Below are 27,551 nucleotides of genomic sequence, written 5' to 3'. Positions count from 1 at the left end.
ATGACAAACTACGTTGAAATATTTTATATGGGTTTATTTGATTATTCCAGCTCAGTCCTCGATGGATTTTATGTATTTCTCATAGGCATCTTCATTCATCAGTTCATCAAGTTCAGCAGGGTTTTCCACAGTCATCTTGATAAGCCAACCTGTAGTTAGGAGATTTAAAAGAAAAAACAGTTGCTAATATCCTATAACCAAAGATTCATTCACGTTACTTCCTTAGAAAGATACTCCTACAAGCTCTGTAACAGAATCAACAGGACTTCCTGTGCAGCAAAACAGTGTTTCAATACTTTTAAAAACAAACAGCCTGAAGTGGCCTTTTAAGTCAAATGGGTTATCTAATTTGGTGCTGTCTCTGACACTGGTGTTAAAGAGAGGCTGTACAGGAAGAGTAAAAGACCCTGACCGCCCAGGATCACGACTTGTTACAGGATCAAAAAAAGAGAAATGCAATCAAGGGAAAGAGATTTAAATGAAACCAGTCTATGCCTGAAAAGAACAACTTGAAAATAAATTATCAACAAGACAAGACCACAGTAGTATTTTTTATGCTATAAATTTTATTGTGCTTGAACTACATTCAATATATTCCATTTTCAGCCTCCATACCATTAAACTGGCAGAACTAGGAATCACAGACCTATTTGTGTTAGCAAGCAAGACTGCCAGGATCCAGGTGGTATTGAAAGATAAAAACCATGACATCTTACCATCTTGATAACAAGATTTATTGACGAGCCCTGGATTATCGGCAAGGGCAGCATTAATGTCAGTCACTTCTCCTGTGAGAGGTGAGTAGAGTTCACTAGCAGCTTTCACACTTTCCAGAGCTCCAAACTCATCTGAAACACAGAACACGACTTGATGCTTTTAAGGGGAATACACAAAGCAATTTAGTTTCAGTCATTCTAGTGATGGCCTATCAGTAAAAGGCCTTTATGTTGAGCAAGGAAAACTATCAAAGAGGTTGAAGTTACCAACTTTATGAAATGATCGGCAGTACTAAATTTGACGTTTATACTCCTCAGTTATTGTGGGGGACTTGCATAATACTGGCTAGCTGGCTGTTATAAAAGGAATGGAAATTTCTTACATTTGGCTAATCCTTTGGCTAAAGCCCTACAACATGATACGACACGGAGTTAGAAGGAACTACATCCAACTATTGCAGCAAGACGTCTAAATAAACCACCTATTTACAATTTAGACCTTTTTATGCATAGTTTGGTTACAAAATAGCCACAATTTCAGGAGCCTCCCTTGTTCTTCAAAAACCCCATCAAATGGTACACTTGCACTCACTGGAAAACACTCATTAGTATTCCGAAGTGCCACACTGGAAGCACCCAGCTGCTCTTCCTTTTTTTCCTGTTTCATATGAAAACAGTGCCTGGAGCAACCTTAGCCAGAGTAGCTCTAAACCATAAACAAACAAGGCTGAGGCCGGAGGAACATGGAGCTGTCCGAAAAGCAGATAGGCATCAGCACAGGAACTCAGAGAACAGCATGTTCTGGGAAAACTCGGAGTTAGAGTAACGCCAGAACGGGCAGAAAAGAGAAGTAAATGGAAATGAAATTCCTTCAGATAAATCAAAACTACAAGTTTGTTAATTAAAACCCTAAACAGAAAGAACTTCTGTCAAACATTCACTATTCAATGTGATGTAACAGATTTGGCCTGAACAGCTTGACACAGACCTGTTACACAAGAAGGATGGCAAAAGAAAGGCCTGCTACTTTACCTCGGTAAATTTACACTTTTCTTCAACAGTGTCTGCAGCTCACAGCAATCTTTTTATACACTAGCAAGGCAGTGCTCTGTGCACTGCAGGGATAGGCTTTTCCTTTCTACCTGTTAATGTTCACTCTTAACACTGGAAGAAAACACTCTTTAACACTGAAAACTGCAAAAACTGAATGATTAAGAATGTAACAATTTGTAAGTTGCTAATGACACAACCGATACGCATAAATTATTGTGTATATGCACAGAAAAATTAGAGCTTGCTACCAATTAAATCTGAGTGTTTCACAACAAGTAACTCATGAAACGTGTAACTGCAAAATCACAGATAAGCCAGCCTACACACAAGCAAGTCCAAATCAAAGCCTGTGTTTTAAAAGCAGAGTATAGACAGAATTATTACAAAAATATATCTAAAATAGTTGATTTTTAAGTAAAGGTCTTCACAGTTTTAAAAATAAATACTTTCTGCTATCATGGGTGGTATGCCAATGAGTATTTGAAAACTGTTGTGTCTAGTCATACAAATATCTGAATTTATTTTGCATCCAGAAGATGTGTAACGGTATTAATGAACGTAAAGATTACTTGATAAAATTTGACTTAAGAAAGGGAGAGTAGGATGAGTAGAATGAGTATCATTAGAAACTAGAGCTGAAACTTACCATGTTTACTCAATTTTGTCCCAATTTCAGGAAGACTACAGTAAACAACGTCTCCTAGTGCCTCCTTAAAAGAAAAACAAATGCATCAAGGCACACACTAAGGAAAGTATAGGTAGGAGAGATCTGATACAATAACTCGAGAACCAATGTAGACAGGTCATCTCCCTCTCTAAACACAGATATCATTTAAGTATTGTGTATTTATCACTCTGTCTTTTCAAACATTTCACCTGAAAAAATGTTAGGTGACCCAAATGCCTAATTAATTATCTATTACGGTGTTAACAACCCTCAGGCTGAGTTACAAGGCTTATATACAGATTTCATCATGCAGAACGAGAGAGAACATCTGCTTATCTTCTCAACGCCAGCTAGCGCAACAACGGTTTTAAAGGACAAAGTTGCCAGTGATTTTAGGGAATTAGGCTTTTGGCAGAAGGCACAAAGAATTTTCTTTTAGTGTAATTTGAAAGCAAAAGCAGTGATTTCTCCCCAGGAACAGGGACAACTAGACAGCTGGAAGCATACAGTTTGTCCTTACCAAGTGAATAAGGAGCCTTATCACCATAAGAATCAGCTCAACCGGAACAGGCTTGTACCTCTGCAGTGAGCAATGTACCCTGTCTCACAAAAGCCTAGGGACCTTATAGAGCAGTGGCGTTATTTGCACAAAACATGACCGGAAATGCTGTTTATCCTAAAAAACACTAATTGCACTTCATTGATAGCTTCTCACGCTAGATTTTTTGAAGTTTCACATATAGTAAATCTCTGTCCTGAATTTCCCTGTGACTACTCCAAATCAAGTACATGCACCAAAGCAAAACAAAACAAAAAAAATCCAAAGGGATCCCCCCCACTATTATAAAATGAGAAATATATGCCGTGTTATACTTCTATTCACAATTGTTCTTTAGCCAAAAGAACTGCACCACATTCACGTTCAAGTGGAATTTGACCTAAAAAGTGCATGGTAGCCTCTTAACAGAGTCACTTACTCCTAAGGCCTGTAAGACCTGAAGTAATAAAAGAGCTTTTAAATTCAGCTGAACCAGTAACTTTCTCATCACATTCAGCTCTCTATAAGCTTGATCTAAAGTGATTAAGAATTTATCAGAATGCTGAAACAGCATTCACTTTTCAAATAATGTGATAACTCCGAGTCCAAAAATCTCGTTCTGTGGATACAGCATATGCAATTACACCAATAAAAAAAAACAGTAACTATCCAAAGAGCAAGGGCAAGAGCAGGTATGTGTAAGTAAATATTACACACTTGGGTAGGAAAAGAAAGGGGGGTTATCGATACCTGTGCAAAATTGCTGATTCCTACTGTTCCAATGCCATTTTCAACTGATATCCATTCATGCTTGTCTGTGAATTTGCGGGCTAAAATGAAACAAACTTGATATTTCAGAAATAAGTGGCATGCTGCTTGCTTAAATACAATACACTAAAGGTATTAATCCTTTTGTTTTATTTCCCCCCCAACGTTTTGTTCCCCTCCCAACACACCACCTCCCAGAAAATATTCAAAGCAGCAACTAAAATTTACGGAAGCATTTTATTCTGCTCATGACATGCATAGTGACACAGTAAAGCTCACTGGGGAGGATTATGCCTGAAAGTATTACTAGTTCCTTTGCAATCATCTAGAGAATGATGAACTACAGGAATAAAAGGAATAGTTTAGTTCAAATGTAAAATATAAATCCAAAGCATATACGTGTACTTTGCTCACACTTACGCTTTTCTATGATAGCTTAGGGTCTTTTCAAGCATATTTAGTGCTTATTTCTGCCAACACCTTTATTATTCCTGAGAAGGCCAGTGTGAAAGACGTGTTAGTTTGAAACAGTGTCAGCATTACAGCACCTCATTCAATGCACTTAAGTAGAGCCACCAGCTGAAATGAAGTTGCAACCTTTAAGTTTAACCTTTACATTTTAACCTTGCAAAGTTTAAGTGGCTGATTCCGTTCCATCCCCCGACATTTCCTATACAGTCTATTTCTCCTATTTTACACAGATCAGTGCCAACATTAAATTAAGCACAATTAGTATAGGTCAAATTAGTAAGACCATTCAAACAGATAACTGTTACTTAAAAGAATTTGCTGTTAATACTATTAGAACAACACAGTAGTTTTTCTAAATAATTTTAAATATGCACATTTAAGACCCTGTTAGATCTCTTCACAGCAATCCTATAATTCTGGATATATTTTAGATCTGTTAGATTCAGGGCTGCTCATATTAACTTTTGCTAGAGCCAGTTCTTTATATAAAGACATATGGAAAATCTTCAAAAGTAGTAATTGAAACAGATATTTTTCTTCCTAATATTTCTTCTTATTCTGAGAGTGCTTTCATCCTGCTTCATCCTTTTCCTCATGTCTAGATTTTCCCCAGATATTTTTTCTTTCCTTTCTCTTTAACGTTCACTTATAGCACCTGTCCAATCGCACAGGGGATGTTCCAGAAGTTGAAGAAGATAACTTCTTAAACAGAGCTTCCTGTGAGATTAGTGCCTGAGCGGTGCAGCTGGACCTTCCCTCTGAGTCCAAAATTCTCTTCTTGGGCCTTTCTTCTAGGCTGACCTCCTTGTAACCCCTAAAGAAATTCAGCTTCTACAAAGCCTCGTTTCTTTTCTAAGCCTGTGCATGAAGGAAAGCAGTTTTCTTTAGATCTGCTAAAATCCTTAAACTAAGTCAGTAATGTTTCAAGCTGTTTCAGTTGTAGTGAAAAAATGGTTTGTCTTTTAAGATGGCTCAAGTTTGATATGCGTTCATATTTATGTTGGTAGCACAACGTGCTTTTTTGTAAGTACAGCATAAAAAACTCTGAGTAAAAAGATAAGCAAAGATAAGGGTTTTTCCATGCAATACCACTTTTAAAAAAAAAAGCTACAATTTCAGCTAGCATTATTGGTATCTGCATAAATCTCTCAGGACATGTTCTAATGAACAAGAGAAACTAAATGTCTTTCAAATCAATTTAGGTCAATACATTAAACCCATGGGTAATAGGAATTTCATTGGAAATGAGCAATGAACCATGAGAACAGAGAACAACCCAGAACATCAAGCCCAAGCTGAACATGAATGTTATGTGTGTCATGAAGGAACCAGCCAGTATCTGTTTATGTAGGACAAAAATATTGTATAAGATTAGTGTACAAGGCAAGATTTAAAAAAAAAAAAAAAAAAAAAGACACCCATGATCAATTTGAAACAAAGCAGTAAAGTGTTCTCAACAGCTGGAAGAGCACATACGCTTCTCATAGGACATTTAAAAAAAAAAAAAGTGAAAAATTAAAAATTCTAATCATGTAGCAAAACCCACTGTAAGTAAAGTCCAGGTCAAATCAGAAAGAGTTAATAAGTAATCTCAAAAACTGAACTTTGAGCTTATGCCATCAGCACATCAAATAAATCAAAATAACGGACATGAGATGTCAAAAGCACACCAAATCTCTTCTGTGAGTATTCTTTTTCAGAAGAGGAGCTAAATTTACTCTAGCTTCATTCATTTCAACATGACTTTAGTTTCAGCTTAACTAGCATATTCTAAGTTCAGACCTTCATTTAGTTTATCCTGCCTCTATTAAATATTTCATAAATATATACCTGAAGAGTGAAGGAAAACTCACACCTCCACAAACAGGCATACAAAATTTTTCCTCTCTGCCTAAAACAAAAGCATAATTTATGTTATTTCTTCAGGTTATATCTACAGAAGGCAATGGGTATATTAAACAGCTGGAATAGTGAAAAAAGCTTAGCTCTTGTCCCATCTAGTTTGCAAATAATGACTAATAAATGCTATTTATTTCACTTAGAGCAGACAGTAGTTAAACAGCTAGGTTATAAGGCTATATAGAAGAGAAATTACGGCCCATTCTTAGTGGCAGCCATTGCTTCCACAGCATATTCTCCTGTTCTCCTACTTGTTCTTCATTTCCGTTGCCTAGAGTACCACGGTCTGTGTTCAGACTGCTGTGGCTAACTTCCATTCAGAGGCAGTTTCGACAGCAGCAGATACCGCCCGGGGCAACGAGGTAAATCCACGGGCAAAAGGGCACCAGGCAGCAGGGCAGAAGCCCACCGTAACGCTCCCATAGCCGCACTGCCCAGGCACCAGTGAGGCCAATCCGACCTTCTTCAGCATGCACAGGCCCCGGGCCCTGAAATTTGGCTCAAGTTTCCTGACGGCCTGCACTGGTCTAACCGCAGGGCTGCTGCCGGCCTGCCCTCCCTACCCATGCTTTCTTTGCCCCTTTTTCCTTTTGCTGCTGGCGCTGTTTGGATGCTCGGACAAGCTGCTCCAGCGTAACGCATCAAGGAGCGACCCGTGCCTTCGCCAGGCCCGCTGCCCGCTCTGCAAAGCCTCCAGCTGGGGCCAGGAGGGGACGAGGCCACTGAAGCAGCGTGGCGAGGAGCTCGCCCAGCTCCCTGCCAGCTAAGGGCAGCGAACCAGCTCCTTGTGGGGCGAGGAACTGGAGCAGCACCAGAAACCTGTGCTGCGAGAACCAAGGCAGGGCAGCGGCTGCCCCCCAACTCTTTGTGGAGCAAGGAACTGGAGCAGCACCAGAAACCTGCGCTGACAGAACCATGGCACAGCAGCGGCTGCACCCCGTGGGCTCCAGCCATCTTGCGGGGCCGCAGCGGCCCCCTGGCACACCAGCAGCCCCAGAAGCAGGCTGCCATTCAAACCCCACGCCGTGCCCGGGGCAGACATGTCACCCCAGCCCTCATCCCTCGCTGCAAGCAGGTGCAGCGAGCGAACAGCCCTCCGCACATCCCGCCCGCACCGGGACCCGAGGGCTGCCCCACGCCGGCGGCGCCCCCGCTCCCGAGCCCCGGGGGAAGGGACGACAGGCACCGGGCCGCCCTAAAACCCCCGGAGCCGCTCACCCAGCCCAGCGACCTCTACCACCAGCCCCCTACCCGCAACTCACCGGACAGCGCCAGCGAGCTGGTGGCCAGGCTCCGCGCCGCGGGCGGCCGCAGCGTGAGGCGAGGGCAGCGGGGCGCCAGGGCCGGCCCGAGCCGCCGCACTGCCAGCCACGCCATCTTTGCCGGGCGCCCTGCGCCGGGGCGGTGCCTCACGGCGGCGGGCGGGGCCGCCATTTCTTCACGGCGCGGCGGCCGTGGTCAAGGCACGGAGTTGGTCCGGCGTGGAGAACGGGGCTGCCTCGGGCTCTCAGCCGCGTGTGGCTGGAGGGATGAAGGCAGGGAAGCCCCAGGGACGTGCAGTAAAGCCCCGGTGGCTGCTCCTTCTCTGGGGAGGCAGGGGGTGACCTGGCCGCCATCTGCCAGGGCTGCGTGCTTGACAAAAAGCAAGTGGTTTGAGCCAGCAGTGCAACAAACACTCGGTGTTTATTAAATACAGGTGTCAGGCCTACTGTAAGTACGCGTAGGATACTTTATCTTACGTTTCATACAACTTCTTAATCTAACCCTTTGTTACAACAGCAATCAACAACAGTTTGTGTTGGAGGCTATGGTGTTTCAGTCAGAAGCACGATGACCTAAGTCTAGCCGCTGCAGCTGATAGTTAAAAAGTAAAACAGCTTGCCCACAAACAAAGAAGCTGTTCATTATGGTTATCTGTGAATTGTTGACAGATTACTTCAGTTGATCGTTACTGGCAGGCTTTTCTTCCTTCTTGCATTTAATCCCGAAGAAACTGAAAAGTTTCATTACCATTAGATCCACAATCTCCTCCTCTTCTGAAGCCTGAAATAATGACAAGAAATAAGTTACTAGGCTGGACAGACTAGAATCAAATACAGCCTCTGCTGAAGCTAGAGAAAACTTTAAGAGGAACACTACTTGATGCCAAATAACTCAATTTTCACTTTAAACAGAGCACAAATAACTGCTGAAGCAAAACATCATGCAAACATATTTATCAAAGACAAAAGTCCCAGGTAGCCTGAGGGTTTCTACATTACAGAAGAAACTTTGGCTCTGTCAAAGACGATGGAGATTCTGCTTTCTGGAGCCTGGATTTCACTAGCCGGCTACCATGCAGCTACTGGTATACACATCTGGCCACCCACTATTTCTAGACGAAGTAAATGAGAAAGACCAAATATATCTTGTTTTCTGTTAACAACATTTTTTTCTTCTCCACTGAATTTATATAAAATACAGAGGAATTTTGGACAGTACTGTAGTGCTCGCCTGAATTTCACACCATGCTACCAACAGCTTGAAAAGATCAGGCACTCAGTGGCATTGTCAAAAGGCTCTGTAAAGTACTCATCAAGTCGGTAGAGTTTTGGTACTGATTTCAGTGGAGCTGGGGCAGAAGTCTAAAACCTTCTTACTGGGTTTAGTATGTGAACAGAAGGCTACAGATCTTATACTAAATCGGAACAGAGACTCGCCTGAACAGGAATGGATGGTGTAATTCTGGAAAATCTGAAGTGTGCTTTATGAGTAAATGTTGACTTCTTAAAAGTAGGACTGAGTTTACATGGGTATCATCAGGTGGTGGAATACCTAAATTGTGAGTAAGCACTACACGATAAATGTTAAAGAACAGCAGAAGAGCTTAGATGAACACACCTGGTAGTGCTTCTGCTCCTCACTGAAAGCAACCAGAATCACTGAAATGAAGAGATTCAGCACCACAAACGTCATGAAAATGATGCAGGATCCAATTAAGAAGGAGCCTAAAATTGGATTGTAGTCCAAGATCTGTAGTATTAATAAGGTAAGACATCACATTTTGGTTTTTAAAAAGAGAATACATATAGGCAGTTAACACAGCAGTTGGTCTCCGAAAATCCTTCTGGCTAATAAATTATGTTATATATACATTATATATATAAAAATACATTTTCTCCTTTAGTCACTTGAATTTGATACAATATAGTACAAAGATAATGGAATATTTTATATACATGATATGTGAATATGGGAAGTCATTTTTTTTTTTTTTAAGTTTGCATTTGAATGTAACGGTATGAAAGTTCCATGGGATTTGAAACTTGATAAGTGTGGAGATTGTTTATCCAAATAACTAACAGCTGAAGCTCCATCATGACCTAGCTAGCAAAGCGTAGGTAAAATATGTGTGTTTCTCTGTGTGTTTTTATTTAGCAGTGTCTTTACACAGAAGCCCAGTCAGACTGTCGTGGACACATATCAAATAAGGGTTGTATAGAAATTTAAAAACCTCATTTTGGTGTAAGCTATAACATAGGAATATGTTTTTTGTGATTAACAACTTGAGTGGGATGTAGAGCTGAAAATGTTATGCCCAGTTACTGATCTTCAAAGCTACCCATACCCTGTTGGATTCATGGTCTAAAAACATCCACTATGGACCTCACAGTCAGATGTCTGAGCTTAACCCACAGAGTCATTCAGAGGATACTGTAAGATTTGAAAGAACTTAATGAAAAAGTCAAGAATAATAAAAATAAATGTAACAAAGTTCGCTTATGGTAGGCATTGCCTTTCTTGAGAAGATGATGGGTACGTGTTCAGAACAAATGCAAGGGCATTGCTGACATTTCTTTCTGTAGCTTTCTAAGAAAATTATCTCAAAAGTTTTCCTGTAGTCAATAAGTAACATACCTAGTTAAAATGTAAGCAGCTTGCTCAATGAAATGTTCATTATGAATCTACTGACGTTCAGAATGGGATGTAAGATATATTTCACTCTTTTTCTTAATTTAATGAGTAAATGTGGCTGCTTTAGGAGGCTGTGGCTCTTGCAAAATTAGATACATGTCTAGCACTAACTGAAAGTCCTTCTGTTTGCTGGTTCAAAGCACATTTGATAGCTGAGATGCTAATTGCACAGCGATAAACTTCTCAAAATCAGAGGGGGTACCTCCTCGTAGTTGAAGATTCCCAGCTGAAGACTGACCATGGTCTCTGCTGAATCAAAGAGAGTTTTGTAAGAGTAGAGCTTCCAGCCAAATATCAGGTTTGTCTGCAGAGGAAACAAGGCACATCTTACATCATAATCAGAGTACATGCTGCAAGATCAGCTAATGAATGCTACGATGGTGAGAAATCGGGCAGGATGAAGCTGCCTCAGGTCCTGTTTGTCACAGGACTGCCTTTCACGTTACGTTTTTCCTTGGGTCCAGATGATTTTCACTTAAGCTTTTCAGTGGTTTGGCAATTGAGGTATGCCAAATTTCCCATAGCCCTCTGCCAGAAATTTTACACAAAACATTTCAAATAAAACAGTAAATGTACATACATAGTTGCAGTCCAATAATTCTCTGATCTCATTAGAATTAAAAGAACATTTTGTTTGCATAGTAATTATTATTCCTCAAATAGAGGAAAATATTCAGAAAAATAATTATTTCCCACCTAAAAAGCAGACAAACAGCAAAGGGTACTCTGTGTACCCTCCCCAATTTGAGCTTTATCCAGAAAATGATTTTTCCTGTACTTTGCTCTGTTACTCCTGTTGCACACAGAGAATCTTTTTTTTTTTTTTTGTCCCAGTGTTCCATTTTTGTACTAAAATTCATTTTGCAAAGAAACAGGCAGGTGGATATTGTCACTTCTTTCACTTATACAAAGAATTAGGCTCCAGGCTTCTAACCGAAGATTTAGATATGCAGCTTTATTCAGTTTTACGTTTCAAAGCCACGTCACTGTCACCATTCAGAAATAATTGATTTAACCTGGCAATACCTAGATGCAGACTGCAGACAACAGAACCCACAGTCACACTCACAGCGATGGAATAGGCGAGGAACATGATTGCGATAACAGTGATGAATCCAGAGATGTCCCCCCAAGCCCTCCTTAGAGTCGAAGTGATCATGTTTAGTTTAGGGTTGAGCCGCAGCAGATGCCACAGTTTCACTGTGGAGAGGAGCACTAGGAAAGCAATCAGGTAGCCAAGAACTGCATCAGCTCTTGCTGTTTCATTAAAGCTTACGCAGCTGTTATAAACAAAGAAAAAATGTGTTAGACCACGCACATAGGAGCCTTTGAATACATAAAATCTGGAAAAGCCACTCACTCTGAACTAATTTTCAGTGGAGAGTTAAGCTGAGTTTTTGCTTGAGTTCCTGTCTGAGCTTCCTGCTGCGTGCACACAAAAAGCTCAGTTGCATAGGACAGAATTTTTACAATTTTTTTTATATATATATTTTTAAGAGTATTAGCTAAAACTGATAAAGGCTCCAGGCTGTAACCCACAAACGGCTCATTTTTAGGAAGTAATAGGTTAAAGGTAGCTGGTACAACCTTGCTATCAAATTCTGACTCAGAAAGGATGACAGGTTCTTTCATGCATGTGAATATTGAAGGGGATGGGCTTACTAGTGCTAAGCTAGGCCAGTTTTTAGCAAATATTATTATTTTCCATTCTGTATAAAATAAGCCATTATTGTCCTCTGCCCAATGTTTCTTTACAGAAGATAACGAGGCAGATTTGCACTAGCTGGCTGGATGTCCTGTAGCAGAAGGGCTTTTGATTCAGAAGAGGGCGCTGCAGCTAGGGAGCTAGGAGCTAGCGTAGTAGTTGCTAGCATTAGTACTTACTCCTCTTTGTGTTCCTGGTAGTAGCTGATGTCTCGAGTCCCAAGGATCGTGCGCTTCACGAACACTGTCAGGGCACTCCAGCTAATCAATATAATGGCAATCTCCAGGAGATTCCACTTGCTGTGGAAATATCTCCATTTCAGAGTCTTCATTAGTTTTCCCTATGGAAACAGGAATTCGACAGTTTGAGTCTGACTCCATATCATACAATACACCTCTAAAGGTTAGGGCTATGCCCTCCACAATAAAGCAGGCTAGTGCACATCAGTGAAACTACATCTTGCACTAATTTCACACTGTCTTCTCAAAAGAAGCATTCCAGCCAAATAAAATGTCACCTTCCTATTATTTAATAGAGTATCCGATTCAATCATCCTTTGGTGCAAGCCAACAGCAGCACTACTGAAATCAAGTATAGTCCTAAAGTCTTTGCAAATGAAATCAAAGCCAGGTGATGCTGTCAAGAGAATTTTCCGTTGCATCTCACCTGTACTACCATGTAGTACACAATAAAGAGGAAATAAATTACTTCTGCTGCAACAACAAAGATGTGGAGGCTGTTGGTGTATGGGTAGAGACGGACACTTTGCAGCTCTGCACTTGTGAAGAAGGCCCCTAAAAAATAACAATGCTCACCTCAGTGCTATAGTAATTACAGCTTTCTGTTTTCATTCAAACAATTAAGTTCACTAATAAGACCCCCGTACTCACATTCATGTCAATGTGAGTCTGAATCCAGCCATCAAACTGAGATTTAGACTTGACTATATGTGGTTTGGATTAGACTACAAATGCAAAGATGTAACAGGAGGGCCTGGAGATATAAAGCTGAATCTTACTCTAAAAAGAAAATGAACTCAGTTTTGTGGTTTGACTTGGACATTTTCCAGTACTGGGAGAAACCTGAGGGAGGCTACTGCTCAGATCAAATATTTTTGTATGATACTCAAACCAGAATCTAGTTTCACTGTTATATCCAGATTAAGTATTATATGATTACATGGCCATATTTTATGTCTTCTACAACAGAAAAGACAGATTTTGTTATTTGCACTTTTTGTCTTGATAGTGTATTGATCAACTTAAATGATTTGGAAACATATTTTTTCTTGTTCCTGTTGTGTAATTCTAGACTAAGTGTCAGCACTGTGTTTTCTTCATCAGCAGATGAACAAGCATGAGCAAACATGATGTATGCCATTATGGTCTGTATTACTGTGGTGCTCAGCATGTACTACACCTACATTTATTCCTAAATGGTTTGTAATTCTTTGCATTGATTTTGCTATGAGGAGATCTATTAAAACCTGTTTACTGAATCAAGAACTGGGTAAACACTGTCAGTACGTAAATATGCACTCTGTAGATATATTGCTTGCTGTCTTCAGAACTAGGTGACTTAAAAGGTTCTCACCTAAAGCATTGGTTTCAAACATCAGGCTTATAATGCAGAACAGGTTCACATTGGCATTGTAGACCGTAAATTCAACAAACACTGCTCTTGTGAAGGTGTCCAGCCAGACGTTGTTGAAAAGGTACTGGAGAATTCTGCCAAAAAAAAATATAGACAGTGATCTAACTCACACAGGAGAGAGGTAGTATCACATGGAGAACAGAAGTGTGACATTTTCATGAGAAAGAGCAAACCAGAGCTAAGAGGTTTGGGAGGAAATCTGTCCCATTAGGTATGGAGATAGGGGATGTTTACTCTAGGTGGTAAATTTCTTTTTGGCTCCTCTGGAGAATCAGGTACCAGACTCTGGCCAGTGCTAAACCTAAGATGCATCAGGTCTCTTACCTCACAGGAGTTCCTGTGCAAACACAGCTATCTCTGATAACTTGTAAGAGATAAGAGGTTTGGAACGCCACCCCTGCGGGATACAACTTCCTGCTTATTTATCTCATGTCTCTTGTCTGCCAAATTCTGCCGAGGCCCGGATTTCAAGGCCTCATTTCCTATTATTTCACTTTTAAAAGTATTCCCTGTTGCTATTCATATTCACACACATTGCACTAATTCTCCTCCCTCTAGGTAAAAACTCAGTTGTCTGTAAGGATCAGGAGAGTGTAAACACCAGAGAGATGAAGAAGCTTCACAGATCTTACTGTGATAGGAAAACAAGTGGAGGCTTATAATGAGATAACAGAACATTAACATAAAAAGATTTAGGCTAAATTATTTTCTCACCATCTGTGACACACCCTTAGAAAATGCAGTATTTAAGAAGTTAAAGGCCAGCCTAGATGCAATGATGGATTAGCACTACACTGATAGGATTGTTTTTCTAGTTTTTCAACATTATGTATTTCTGCAGCTATGTAAATCTGGGATCTATGCGTGTAAATTAGGAAAAGCAGATTATAATTTGTGATCCTGGTTGTTACCTAACATGGAGAAATATGATAAAAGTATAAATTACACTGGAGGCAGCACAGTCAAACCTACAATATTCAGCTTAATCCATGCTAGCGAACTTCAGGATGGAATCTGAGATGAATCCTAAACAGAGGATTCGCTAATAATTTACCAAGTGGTACCTGGAGGCATTGTTAGGATCAGTTCCCAGGTGAATCACGTATCCCCCTCCCCTGTAGACGGCAAGTTTGCCCCAGACGGGCTGCCCTCTCAGCTCGGACTGACTCTGGTACTGCCATGCTGAGCTCACGTCAGAGGAGTTAGCGAAGACCGAAGTGTTCCAGTGCTCCCCGTAGTCCGATGTGTCTTCTGTTTGTAGGGAGTACGGAGCGTGGCATTCCCGAACCACACGCTGCAGTCTGGGAGAAACAGGGCAGGTGTCTCCTTTCACTCTTACTTGGCGAATTCGAGCACTACCCACCAGCTTGGAGTTGCCGTCTGTGATGAATCCTGATCGGGAGAGGGAAAAGAGCAGCGCTGGCAATATGACAGAACCACTGATAATATTGCTTCATTTCATTTATGAGTCACTGATACATTAATATTTTGCTACAGATTCCTTTTTAAAGAACTCTGTAAGCGAAACAGTCCTGAAAATTAAGTCCTTGTGTTGATTTTAAGTCAATTCTTAGATAACATCCACGGATAATGGTGTTTAGTATTATTATCTGTCTATATTTTATAGAAAAGGAAAGAGAGGCCTGCAGAACAGCAGCCTGCCTGGAGGCATGCAGCAAAGGAGCTGTGTGCACTGCTCCTTGGCCACAGTTGGCTATTGCCTGTCCTGCCCAGGCAACAGCTCTGCCGATGTATTTTCACAGTTACTCTGAAATGGGAGCTGGAACACGGCTCTCATCTGTTGCTAGATAAGGCTAGATAGAAACACGGTGATAGCGCGAAATTATCCCTCCCATTGACCTGAGCCATGATGCAGGCACAGCTCTCCCGAGGAAAAGCTTTATAGTGCCATCTATCTGTCGTTCTGTTGTGGTTTTTCAATTATGGGAAGAAGCTTGCGCAAAACTGTGAGGCATATGTCTGAGTATGAAATGAGCGATGTAAAACATGAAAAATGGAAAATTGCAGTGCAAAACTTGTGGGTTATATTAAAGATAATGAAAATGTCAGGCCACATGGAACTTGGGGTCAGGCTGTGGGGCTTTTGTTATCCACTAGTATTCAGATTATGAATCCTAGTTTTATGCACTCATAGTCTCCTCCTCCAGTCAAATATGCGTGTACAAGCTGGGGATATGTATAAAAATAATGTTTCAGCATCTGTCAAACTGAAGTGAAACAAGGTGGTATCAAAGCAGTCTCTGCACCTGTATATGATCCATAAAGATTTTTGAGTAAGGTGGTTTTTGCCCACGTGAAAAAATCCAGGTAACTGTAGACATCATGGAATCCATCTGTAAAGCTGCTCTCGATGTGCTTGTTTAGGTAGTAGGAGTTGGGATCTCTCTGCCCATAGGCAACCAGCAATAGCATCCATAAAAACCCCACATAGGCTGGAAAAAAAAACCAAGAGACAGCAGGTGAGCTCAGAATGAACACTGCTGTTCAAAATAGACAGCAGGACTGATTAGTGCTGCCATCACTTATTAGGTTAAGGCGATGCTTTGCGAGAATCTGACTGACCAGTGCTAATGAATTTACACAAGCTAAGTCAAAGTGCTGTGGTTTAAGCACATCACATTTGGAATACAAGCAGGAATCTGAGTAGTGGTCAAGAAAATAAGTGGGAAGGCTGGCCGAACATACATAGTGATGACAGCTGTTAAGGGAATGAGTAGTTTTAACTTCATTCCAAGTGGCATTGAGGTATTATTTGCCATTGTTTTCAGAGGCAATAAAACATAATGCTATCTGTAGATACACCTCTTAGAAAAGTGGCCGGCAAAGATGGCCCCCATTTGCTCTTTTGATTCCAGCTGCATGTAACTGTTGACCTACTTCCACCCTTCCTAACTTTTGTTTAGCCTCTTGTATCTGTAATGTGTGTCTTTAGCATAAAATCCAGCCTTAGCCACGCTTTCATCTCCAGCTGCCCCTGAGCAGCTGGTCTGTACACTGTAGTGGCTGCTGAAAGGCTAAAGACACAACAAAATGTCTTCACCCCAGAGAACAATATTGTCACTGATGTAAAAGTGCTACTGAATAAAATGAGGTAAGCTTCATATGGGAAATACCCAGGATTTCTCTGATGAGGGCAAATGCTTTCTGCTCCTTCATGCGGCTGATTTTCATTTTCTCAACATCAGCTACAGGAGGTGGCCGATAAATATTGCTTCTGCTGTCTCGTCGGGCTCCCAAGAGAGGATTTGAATCACCTGTGGGTGAGAGCAGTAAAACCTGGAATCAGTCAACAGATTTATCTGTATCCTGCTTTTCACTTCTTTGGACATTAAAAGGAAATATTTCTGTTTAAAGGGTGATGTGCTCAGAGCTTGACCAGGTGAGGGAAGAAGCTGTTGAACAGTATTCTTTGCTGTGCCCTAGGACTCCTGTCTGCTGCTGTCGGCTTTTTTTGGGCAGGATTGTGATTGCAGAAGCCACTCTTTGGTAATAGGGACACATGGTGGATGTGGAAAACGATGTAAACTGAGGACTTTCATATCATAGGACTTTTATGTTTTGACCTTGTGGACTCTTTCATCAGGTGTTCTGCAAAATTTATCTGTCTATCATGTAGCAGTCTTTGTGTTTTCTGGGACTGACACAAGATCAGTTACTAAGCTTTGTCCCCACTTCTAGCTTGATCTTAGGAACGCTAATGGCTGGGCACGTCGGCACAGCACCTTTGCATTCTAGTGCTTTCTGCTAACCTTGTCAGCTGAGATTCAGGTATATAAAAATAACCTGCAAAGTCCTCACTGTGAGTCACGTATTGATGCAGAAAGCATTCAAAAGTCTTGGAGAGCACTTCGCTTTTTGAAATAATTTTTTACTTTACAGACAGGTACCTGATGCAGACAAAGGCCCATCAATGGCCATGTTTTCTTCATCCTCATGTTCCACCTTCTTCAGAACCAGAGCAAAAAAGGCAGCAAATCCCAGCACCTGCAAGAATCAGCTACAGATTCACTACATGCCCATTTCATATAAAAAAGCTCAGAATTTGGATCCAGGTACTGCAGGAGAATAACTGTGCTTTGGCTTTGTGGAAGTCTTACAGCTGATGCTCATAAACATGAGAATAGTGCACAAGCCCTAGAGACTGCCTAACTAAACTGTTTTTGCCGTGTGGTACATCTTCTTTGGTCAGAAACCTTATCACCTATTAAATTCTGACAAAAGACGGGAGATGAAACTGATGGAGTTAGTGCCAACAAATGACAACAGAAATCTGTGGTCTATGTGTTAGCTCTAGTTTTAAAGGGAAAAACTTTAATTTTTACATGTTAGATCCTGTGGTTCTTTAAAACACATTTTCCTCTTTTCCTGGAATGATGGCAGAATGAGTTCATGTTGGCCGGTGGCTGCATTTCTCAGGATCTCACCTTTAAAGGCTGTGTGATGAAAAGACTTTCAAAGAAGGAGATAGCCATGGAGATCAGCCACTTGATGGAGTTCTCCTTCCCATAATGCAGCCCATAGAGCATGGTGAAGAACCCAGATACGCCACTAGTGGCTGCCACAAGGAACCAGGCAATGAACACAAACCACCAGGGCAGCCCTTTGGAAGAGGAACTTTTCTTTCCACCACCGGAGAAGCTTGGAGTAAGAGACCACCTTTAGAGTCAAGCAGAAGAGAAAAAATCATTCAGCACTGGAATAGAAGCCAAAATCACAGTCTTTAGGTTCAGTGGGGTTTGGCAACATCTTATGATTTAAAATCTCTACCAAAATACTCTTTTTTTTTTTTTTTTTAACTAATGCAGTTATATAGATACATGGATAGCAAAAAATACAGCAAGCAAAAATACAAGAAAATGTGCTGCCACCAGCTGAAATCAAAACAAATATGATGGGCTTATTTGCTCCTCAGTTTATGCATTATTGAACCTCCAGTAGAAATGTTGATGAAAAAAATAAACACACGAGTGCTTTTTAGCTGCTGGATACATCTCTTGTGAGATCACCAGAAAGGTCAGAAAGATAATTAGTGGTATTCTTTTCAATACTTCCAACGTAATTATCAGATTTTCCTGAAATATTTTTGTCCACTTATTCATTTTTCTTCATGCATTTTTAGAGACTGATGAGACTTTGGAGCTCAGTGATTACATTCAGTGCTGTACAATCATGTGGCACTGTGCTGTAACATTCAGTTTTGGAGGCAAAATTGACAGAGAGTAATGATCTGTCATTATTTCTTTTATGTGCAGTTCAATGCATTGAGATTTCTTTGTTGCTCCTACAGTAGTATAATAGTATGACATGTTTCTACAGCTGTTATAACACTTATCTAGCGCATATTACGCAAAACTTATTTTCGTCTCCGTCATCCTGGACAGTTTTGAATTCATGACCTGAATTTACTTATACTGAAAACAGGAAGAGTTACCTCTCACTGACGGACGCTGATGGGCAAATCTGGTTCTCCAGGAGGTTCTTCATGTGCTGAACCTGACGAACAGCTTGTGTATAACTCTGAGGCATCTGAAATTTGTGGGGCCCCAGTAATTCCAACTCCAGCTCTACATGCTGGAGTTGCATGTACAAGCAACGGTTGTAATCATTGTATTTCAGTCGTTCGCACATTCCCTTCTCTGGAGTTGGGCTTCTTGCTTTTTCTACAAATAAAGAATTAAAAAAAAAAAAAGAGAGAGAAAATCAGCATGGCTATCCCTAGATTAAAATACTGTTCAGTACAAAGGGTTTAAAAATTAGGGCCCAAGATTATGAATGTGACAAAGCGACATTTAAAAGGACATGTAATGCAGCTTTATTACTAGAGCCTTAGCACTCTTCTGCTGGAATGGACTGGAACAGTTGCCAGTAGGTAACTTCGTAAGACAGAAGTCCTAAAACCTCAGTAGCAAAGTCGGATAAGATCAAGTGTTAATTTGTTCGTAATTTACCTTTGCATTTTGTAGCTTCAAATACTCATTGGGAAAGCCAAATGTATGTCTTCATGAAATCAGTGGGATTGTTCACTGTTCATATATTATTTATTATATTGTTCACATATAATTTATATTACTGTTTAACTGAAAATAAATCAATGCCTAAGTTAAGAGTCAGACTGAAAGGAGCAACAGCACAAGGCCAATAATAGAAAAAACAGGCAGGACAAAATGACTGCGAAACAACTCATATTTGTGAGTCTTGATGCTACTAGATACTGATCCAACTCTGAAACCAGGCTGATAGCTAACATTTCATTTACAGCAAAAGAAAGAGATTTCAGTGTCTTCACTCAGCTGGGTGGTAAATGGTGCACAGTGAAAGGACGAGACAATGGGCACAAATTAAAACACAGGAGATTCCATCTGAACCTAAGAAAAGCTTTTTTATTGCACAGGTGGTTGAACACTGGGACAGGTTGCTCAGAGGAGTTGTGGAGTTTCCACCCTTGGAGATACTTGACATCCAGCTGGACATGGTCTTGGGCAACCTGCTCCAGCCAGCCCTGCTCTGAGCAGCGTGGTGGACTAGACGACCTGTAGAGGTCCCTTCCAGCCTCAGCTATGCTGTGATTCTGTAATTGCCTTTGAGTCAGAATATAAAAGCTTGGGTCCTCACATCCAGTGTCACCATCAATTTCACTAAAAGGTTTCAGTAGGTGTGTCACCCTGTGTTGTTTACCTGGTATATCCGTAGCACCTAGTGTCACAATTATAGGGTCATCCTTCTTTTTGCTCTCATCGTAAAACTCTTGCCCAGCTCTGTTCTGGTGGCAGATGATGTCCTCAACCAATGCCAAAAGCGTGTTGATGTTAGTTGATTTTCCGAGATCTGATACTGAGGTGAGTGATGGAGTCTTCAGGGCTTTAAAGAGTGAGTTGGCAATTCTTCTAATGTCCTACAAAAGACAGCAGCAACACAGCAGTGACTCGGGCTGCAGTGACTTAAGCTGATGTTTTCAGAAGGCACCACTGGCTGGGAGCTGCATCAATTGCTAAAATCCACAGAATGGATAAGGACAACACATCCTACAGGGCTGGAAGTGGCAGGCAGATTTCAACAAGCTCAGCAAGACGGTTTTCAGGACTCAGAAATGCAGCTTACCCGCCTGAGGATCTAAGTGGAGGAAGACTGGGTGCATGATATGCTTTATCTTCACTGCCTTGCTTGATGTTTGCTGTTAACCCCTGAACACAGTGATTTTGAACACACATCTTAATTGTGCTAGAGTCTGGGATGTACAGAGGCAGATCTTGCTGAAGATGAGGATTCCCTACACGTGGAATACACTCTGAAGGTGGATGCCTCCTGTGCTCATCCATGGCTGTGTAGATGCGTAATCGAGTGCTTTGCACCAAAGCTTGTTTGGCTTGTCGCTTCAGACAATTTAAAAGTCATTTGACGGAAGATTTCTGCTGTTCAGCTGGAGATGTCGAGTAGTGCATGGCAGCAGAGGGCAGTGCAGGACTCACTGGGGAGCAGCCCCAGGGACTTACCTTCGTCACAGCCTCTGGAGTCAGCGAGACGGCCTGGGTGACCTGTGGGGTGGGAGGTAGGCTCGGAGACACCCGGCCATTCTTTCCCGGCTTCTTCTCTCTGCCCTGCGTGGCTGGCCGGGATCGTACGTTCCTGAAGATCTGCACAATGAGCAGGTTGATGGGGAACATGAGGAGGGAGCTCTCAAAGCCAATCATCACCTCCTGCCATGTGAACTCAATCTTCCCTGTCAAGATCAAACAGAGAGAAAGAGTAAAAAATAACCTCAGGAACCATCAGGTCTGTATCTTGTGAAAAAGCCTGTTTGTTCAACTGTCCTGCTTCTAGATTTTGCCGTCTCTGTATTTTCCTGCCCAAGCAATGACAATGGTTGTTACCCAGATCCATTTTCTGCTCGGCTGGATCCTTTGGCACCCCCCAGAACATGATGCTGGTCAGCATGGTGCAGAGCAGCAGCGAGAAGCAGCACGACACGCGCTGGGCTCGTGTGAAGGAGCTTCGCGGGGAGCGGCTGAAAACTGAGTACCAGATGTGCCCATCCTGGAAACCCTTGGAGGTCTTCATGAAAAACAGATTGCTGGGAAGAGGAAGGGGAAATCAAGAGTGCTTAGAAAGGAGAGGGAAGAATAAAGCTGTAGTTCAGGGTCCTGACCTGTTCACGCCTGTTGGCACTGTCAGAAGAAATACTAACTATGAGAAATTATCAAATACCATGGCTTGATTTACGTGGCTGCTTTATGGCCTTTCCTCCTGGCCACACCATGGTGGTGAAGCTAGTCATGAAGTACCTATATACATTTCTAGGCAAATTACACTTAAGATGGTTGGGTTTCCGTATGTCTGTCCAGCTATCCTTCTTTAACGCCAACATTTCCAGTGTGGTATAACTGCTAGAGTAACAGTCAGACTGTGTTAACCATCCTTCCTTTTCTCCTTGTTCAGAGCCCTTTGGGAGCCTTTTGAAAGACCTCCCTGTTTTCATTTTTGTCTAGGGAATTATCTTTGCATACTTGCTTTTCTAGACTGATTGCTATTAAGAGCAAAAAGGCCATAAAGCAGACGTTACCTGAACTGCTTCATGTCCTGTTCTGTAGCTACTGGGAACACTTTATCTAGGACGCATTCTCCGATATCAATGGCTAGCCAGGAGTTACAGAGGAAGTACCATTTCTGGTCCCATGCAAGGTCCTGGACCACTACTCGATTCACATACCTGTAGGGAGAACATGCAGGTCACATTCACGTGTAACTGAGTGCTCTGAAATTCAGGACTCAACAGGACCATGGAGGACAACCTCTGGCCTTTGACTTTTTAGGCTGTGTGTAAGCTGTAAGGCACAGAGCACACAGCATAGTGCCCCAGAAAAATGTTCCTCTGAGTACTCAGGTTGGTGACCTAATCCAGAGCATGTTACAGCTCCCATCTGATCATAGTGCCTCGATTTTGTTTAATAGCTTCTACAGTGTTTGATGAAAGTCTTGCTCTAGCACAGAATTGGGTTGTAGTAGGGGTATATACTGATGCAGAATATGGGAAGCACTCATGGACCTGCAGTTTAGATTATGAATTGATCTGTTCATTCTGAAAAAAAAAAAAAAAGAGAAACTTCCTTTCTAGAACTGTAGAATGGGTAATTTGTAAGTGCTAGGAAAGGAAAACTATTGTCATTGTAAAAATATTTTTGAATCTTTATTATTTCCCTGCATACGCTTACCAGGATGGATTGTCCCCTGAATTATCATGCCACAGTCGAATACTCTGCAATTCCCCAAGAGGGAAAAGGGTACAGAGCAGGAAAACATCCACTCCCCCACGTTCAAAGACTGGCGTATCAGGATCAGTTAGATGGTGTGGCTCACTCTCTCCTTCGAGTCCATAGAGGGTGAGAGTCACCTGGAGAGTAAGATGGCAAAATGAAGACTTGCACATCTCAGAATCCTGTATATGATTATTCCTCTGAAATACTCCCCCTGCTTTCTAAGGACTTTCTGGCTTAGAAATTGCATTTGGGTGCTCCTTTATGTCTCCAGTTCTCTAAGTGAGTGCATGAGCTCTCCCTGCACAGTGCCATTGGTACCTGGGAGGTTGTGGCTGCCCCACGGCGGTGTCCTGTGAAAACTGTCACAAGATAACGATACTGAGCAAAGGGGTCATTGTCTTCCAGTACTGTGATTTTCACCTGCAGAGTGACACAATACCAGCGGTGTGTTAGCAGTTTGGTAAGTATGGATGCATTAAAGCTGGGGATAGGAACTGGTCATCTTGTGAGCTATGCAAAGGGAAGGGAGTAGGGTTGGTTGAAGACTTTTGTTAAAATAGGCTGGGCAAAGAGGGAATCGGCCTAAATACTTTCAGTCGTTAGTAGCTGAAGACTTACTTTGGCATCATCCTGGATGTCTTTCCTTCGAGCCCAAACAACTACAAGCACATATATCAGAAAGATACATCCTACAGTGGTCACCACCACAGGGTTGTCCACAAATGTACCAAATAGTTGTGCAGTTTTGCTAACATCAATGGCATTGGGTATGACAAAGAAGGAGCTCCCAAAGAAGGTCAGATGGTTGCAGAGGCACTGCGTGTTCCTAGGACTTGTTTTTGGTCCTACCTGAAAACCAGAAAAATTTCTGGATAAAACATTTGGCTTCAAAGTATAAGAAAACTTACCAAGCAAATAAAAAGACAGTGCTGGGATGGGTACATTAGTATGGAGAACTGCAATACAGGAATGAATTGTTCCCATTCCAATCAGGAATATTAATTCCAATGTCTAGCCAGAAATAGGCATTCACAATATGATACAGACTTGTCAGAATAGTTTGGTTTCTCCTTATCTATAAGCATATCCCAAGAAGTTTAATGGAAATGTCATTTGAAATTTAGCCATCCTGGACTAACCTTCACTTCTCGATTTTATTAAAACATCTCAGAATGATGTTATTTTATGGTGTGAGATCAATGCCATCATTTTACTACAAGATGAGGGTTATAAGGGCTGGCTTTGAAGTAAATAATATAAACATTGCTATGTTTCTCTCTACTTACCTGACATCCATGGCTGTTCCAGTTCCCCTGCTGCTCATCCCAAAATACACAGCGGGATGCGAAGCAAGTGACAGCTATAGTTAGCCTGTCATGGGCTGTGGAATCTAGTCCCATATCTTGTAAAACCGTGAAGTAGTAAGTTCCCTCTCCAAAAATGAGTTCTGCTGGGCTAAGAACCCAGGTGTTTGTCTCACCTTGAACATAAATATTTTAGTTTCAATGTTAATTCGGAATACAGCTGTGTTGCGTATAATAAACAAACAGAACAAAATGAAAGAAACAGGTATCAAATAATCGCTAGCAGCTCACTGTTCAAAGCATCCCACTCTTTGCTCCGGTAGCATGACAGATTGGAACTCCTTTGAGACCTTTCTTTCAGGATAGATTTCTGAACTTATGGTCAGGGCTCGTTCTGCAAGTATATAGATGTGCTGACCCTGTAAAGCTGTGGATGAGCCCTCCACGTCGTCCATGTTGGGTGCCCTTAATTGCCGTGGGTAGTGACCACGCACAGAGCTCTGTCTTTTGGTTCCACAAGCCCAAAATGCCCAAGCTATGGGTCACTAGCAAGTTGTCTTACCTCCAGTAGTTTTGTTACAGAACAGATGATTTTTCAGGTCATAGTTAGTTTCATTAGGGCGATAACCATACCCTAAGTAGAGTATTAGTGGAACGTCTTGTTCACATTCCAGGTAAATCACTGTAGATGTGTTTTCTGAGGTGACGTTGACTTGGAAAGTGCTAAAATTGCCCAGATTCAATAGAATCCTATTTTCCTGAGTTGCAGAATGCCTTGGTAACATTATCTGGTTTTAAACAGAAAGACATAGCTTCAAATACAGAAAAGCATGTTGCTTCTATTTTTATCTATAAGCACAATACAGCCACACACTAGAAAATCTTTTTTAATAATATGAGGAAAGTATGGCCAACAAAAATACTGTCTTCAAAGTGATTGTCTTGATACTGTCAGCTAACCTCTGAAAAATCCCTTTCAAATCCACATAGGTTCGTCACAAGGTCTGTGATCCTTGGTGCATTTTGTAAGTAATAGCTGAGGTTATAACTGAAATACCGGCTGCATGAAGTGCATATATGAACTATTTAAATGTAAGTTTATACATGGGCTAGGAAGCCCAAACAGGAGTAATATGTGTGTACTGCCTTGTTGGATGTTGACATCCATGACATTGTGTTTTGGGATGACTGTAGTCTGGAGTAATTTTTCCTGACCCTTTTTGTTATTTTATTCTTAAAATCAAAGAAATCCCTCCATCATAAATGCAGGCACCCATGATCCCATGATATGTTGTAGTGAACACAGTACCACAGTTTGTAGTCACCTTACAGAGGATGGTAGCACAAATGACTGTAAACAGAAAAAAGGAAAAAAGGGATAGGGATAGAAAATAGTGGGTTTACCTCAATGTTTTCTTTGAGATTGCTGACTGGTATGATCAAGCCATCCAGACCAGTAAGGCTTAAACCTCCCACTGTTCCACTGATGTCAAAGCTGGTGTCGCTGGAGAGAAAGGGATTCACGGCAAAGCTCACCATCTATTAGCAAGACATTAAGAATCAGCTTTGAGCTATTGGTAAGATTTCATTATATTTATATATCCATTATATATTTATAATATTAATATAATATTAATATATTATATTAATATGTCTAAATTGCTGAAAAGATATGGCTTGAACTCAGACCCAAACAGTACTCATAAGAAGCCTGCATCCAGATTTAAATACCTGCCTTAGCTCTGTGATAGGCCAAACGCAAACCTTGAAAGTGATTCGGATTCTGAAAGGTGATGTGTACAACACTGTTTATGGGTTTCCATTCATTGTAACCATTTTGTCTTTTAGATACCAGATATCAAAATGCAATTGCATAGCCTCTTTGCAAGTAACTCTGTCAAAGCTGCGGCACTCCTCTTGGCATTAGGAACAAAAATCTATTTCTCCTGTGACAGCAATGCATAAAAGAGTGTGTCAGAGTCATCATTTCAATGAGAGGATTCAGGAGCCTCTCCTAATGCTCAGGTAAGACACTTTCAGTATTCCACTGATATAAGGGGGTTCTGGACGTGTTTAAACAGAGCTGGAAAAGACAGAATGAAAAAAGTGTATGTTTTACAGGTATTGTAGGAGTGTCCTCAGAGCGTCAAATCAACCTGAGAGGCCTTTAGAAAATCTATTAGAAAAACATCACAATAGTATGCAATCTCTTGTTCTGAGGGAAAAAAACAAAGTCTCCTAATTCAGATCAGGGATGTGCTATCATCAGGACATGCACAGACCTCATGTCTCCTGCAGGGTCTGAGTGCCTCAGACTTGTTTGTTTCTACCTGGGATGAAAGAGGACAGCTGCCTGTTGGTTTTAATGGTGATATTGACTCTGAGCTGTTGCGTCCTCCTCAGAGCGCTGGTTGTAAACAAAGAGAGCAAATAAGTATGTAGTATTGATTCTATCACCTTCTCTAAGCATCCAGGTAGGAATCAGGAGTGTACGTGAGGGGATAATGGGATGGGGAGTTTAAGCTTTCAGTCCTCCTCAGCTTGCTCAACCAACTTCATGCAATTAAGATAAGAGAAGGTTTCTTTGACAAGAAAAATATTTCAAATAATGTTCTTGTAATGACTGGAGGGATGATTTGTGTGCTTGTATGCTCACTGTAAAAGGAGTCTAAAACCACTAGACCAAGAAAGTAAGTTGTAGATCAGATTGAGTCAGATAAAAGCTGTTTACTTGCCCTTATATCCACTGTATCATCATCAATTCCTGAAACACTGAGAGAGGAAGCTGTTGGAAGAACAAAGCTGGCAGAGCTGGAATTGGAGATATTAATGGCTGTACCATCCAGGCTTTCTGTCTGTAATCTGTCCAGTCCAGTTAGGGTTGAACACAAGCAGAACAGATTGGAAAAAAAAAAAAAAAAAAAAAAAAAGAAAAGAAAAGAATCATGTATGGATTTCAAATCTAGAAAAAAATTTTCTCGCTTCATTAGTATAACGTACGTGGGAAACTATTTCTAACTCTGCCAGTAACTACTTAGTGCATTTTACCTGATGTTGTACTCCACGTAACACTACTATATATCACCCAAAAAAGGGGTGGAATTGGCATATCTGGATGTGGAGGTGTACCTACTTAGGTGTACTTATGCAAAAGATACACCTGGTCTTTGTGTGAACATGCTCTTGATTTTTACGCAGTTAAATGTGGATGAAAAATGGGCTCTCAAGGAACAATTTGGGGATAATTATAGGCAATGGAGAATGCTTATCAGGCTCCTCATGATTGTATTTGTTCCTGCCAGACTGGTTACAGTTCTGTATAACGTGTCATTATTGGCAACATGGAAAAGAAGAAAAGAACTTGACTGACTGAGATTTCCACAGACTTTCAAAGGTAAGCAGCTACTGCCTGGTCCAGGAAGTAGCAGTAAATTGTCCCTTGGTCAAAGAAGCCACAGCATGAGAATTTCTAAGATGGCTTTACTGAAGTTAATTGGGGTCCAAGCTGTTCTTCCTATAGTCAGTAATGGCAGCCTCATCACACTGTTGAA

At 41.3% G+C, this 27,551-nt stretch overlaps 3 protein-coding genes across 3 annotated transcripts in view; 1 reads left to right on the top strand and 2 right to left on the bottom strand.

Moving 5' to 3' along the window:
• Positions 1–19: 19 nt before the first annotated feature.
• On the bottom strand, positions 20–7,561 carry GCSH (glycine cleavage system protein H). The gene is made up of 5 exons (XM_048075078.2): positions 7,375–7,561; positions 3,725–3,804; positions 2,416–2,479; positions 717–848; positions 20–149 (listed from the first exon to the last, which is right to left on the bottom strand). Exons 1-5 carry the CDS (start codon positions 7,544–7,546, stop codon positions 52–54), a joined length of 546 nt encoding a protein of 181 aa, XP_047931035.1. The 5' UTR covers positions 7,547–7,561; the 3' UTR covers positions 20–51.
• A 366-nt stretch (positions 7,562–7,927) lies between these two features.
• Positions 7,928–27,551, bottom strand: part of LOC106033165 (polycystin-1-like protein 2) — a 38,747-nt gene continuing 19,123 nt past the window's right edge. The window contains 24 exon segments of the mRNA XM_067004766.1: positions 7,928–8,155; positions 8,993–9,124; positions 10,269–10,370; positions 11,136–11,346; positions 11,951–12,111; positions 12,438–12,565; positions 13,365–13,498; positions 14,489–14,816; positions 15,692–15,877; positions 16,559–16,699; positions 17,333–17,429; positions 17,870–18,101; positions 18,877–19,105; positions 20,121–20,337; positions 20,936–21,184; positions 21,186–21,513; positions 22,003–22,149; positions 22,652–22,830; positions 23,015–23,116; positions 23,315–23,545; positions 23,983–24,176; positions 24,563–24,788; positions 25,405–25,539; positions 26,736–26,862. Of these exon segments, the coding sequence (XP_066860867.1) occupies positions 7,928–8,155; positions 8,993–9,124; positions 10,269–10,370; positions 11,136–11,346; positions 11,951–12,111; positions 12,438–12,565; positions 13,365–13,498; positions 14,489–14,816; positions 15,692–15,877; positions 16,559–16,699; positions 17,333–17,429; positions 17,870–18,101; positions 18,877–19,105; positions 20,121–20,337; positions 20,936–21,184; positions 21,186–21,513; positions 22,003–22,149; positions 22,652–22,830; positions 23,015–23,116; positions 23,315–23,545; positions 23,983–24,176; positions 24,563–24,788; positions 25,405–25,539; positions 26,736–26,862 (4,444 nt within the window).
• The window catches only part of BCO1 (beta-carotene oxygenase 1), a 64,293-nt gene continuing 44,778 nt past the window's right edge, over positions 8,037–27,551 (top strand). The window contains exons 1-3 of the mRNA XM_067004758.1: positions 8,037–9,140; positions 25,849–26,025; positions 27,303–27,394. The gene's annotated coding sequence lies outside the window, so the exon portion shown is untranslated. The remainder of the gene's footprint in view (positions 9,141–25,848; positions 26,026–27,302; positions 27,395–27,551) is intronic.

This window comes from Anser cygnoides, chromosome 12 (assembly GCF_040182565.1).
Source record: "Anser cygnoides isolate HZ-2024a breed goose chromosome 12, Taihu_goose_T2T_genome, whole genome shotgun sequence".
NCBI lineage: Eukaryota > Metazoa > Chordata > Aves > Anseriformes > Anatidae > Anser > Anser cygnoides.
The sequence above is the reverse complement of the archived record's forward strand: the minus strand, read 5'-3'. Positions and strand labels throughout refer to the sequence as shown.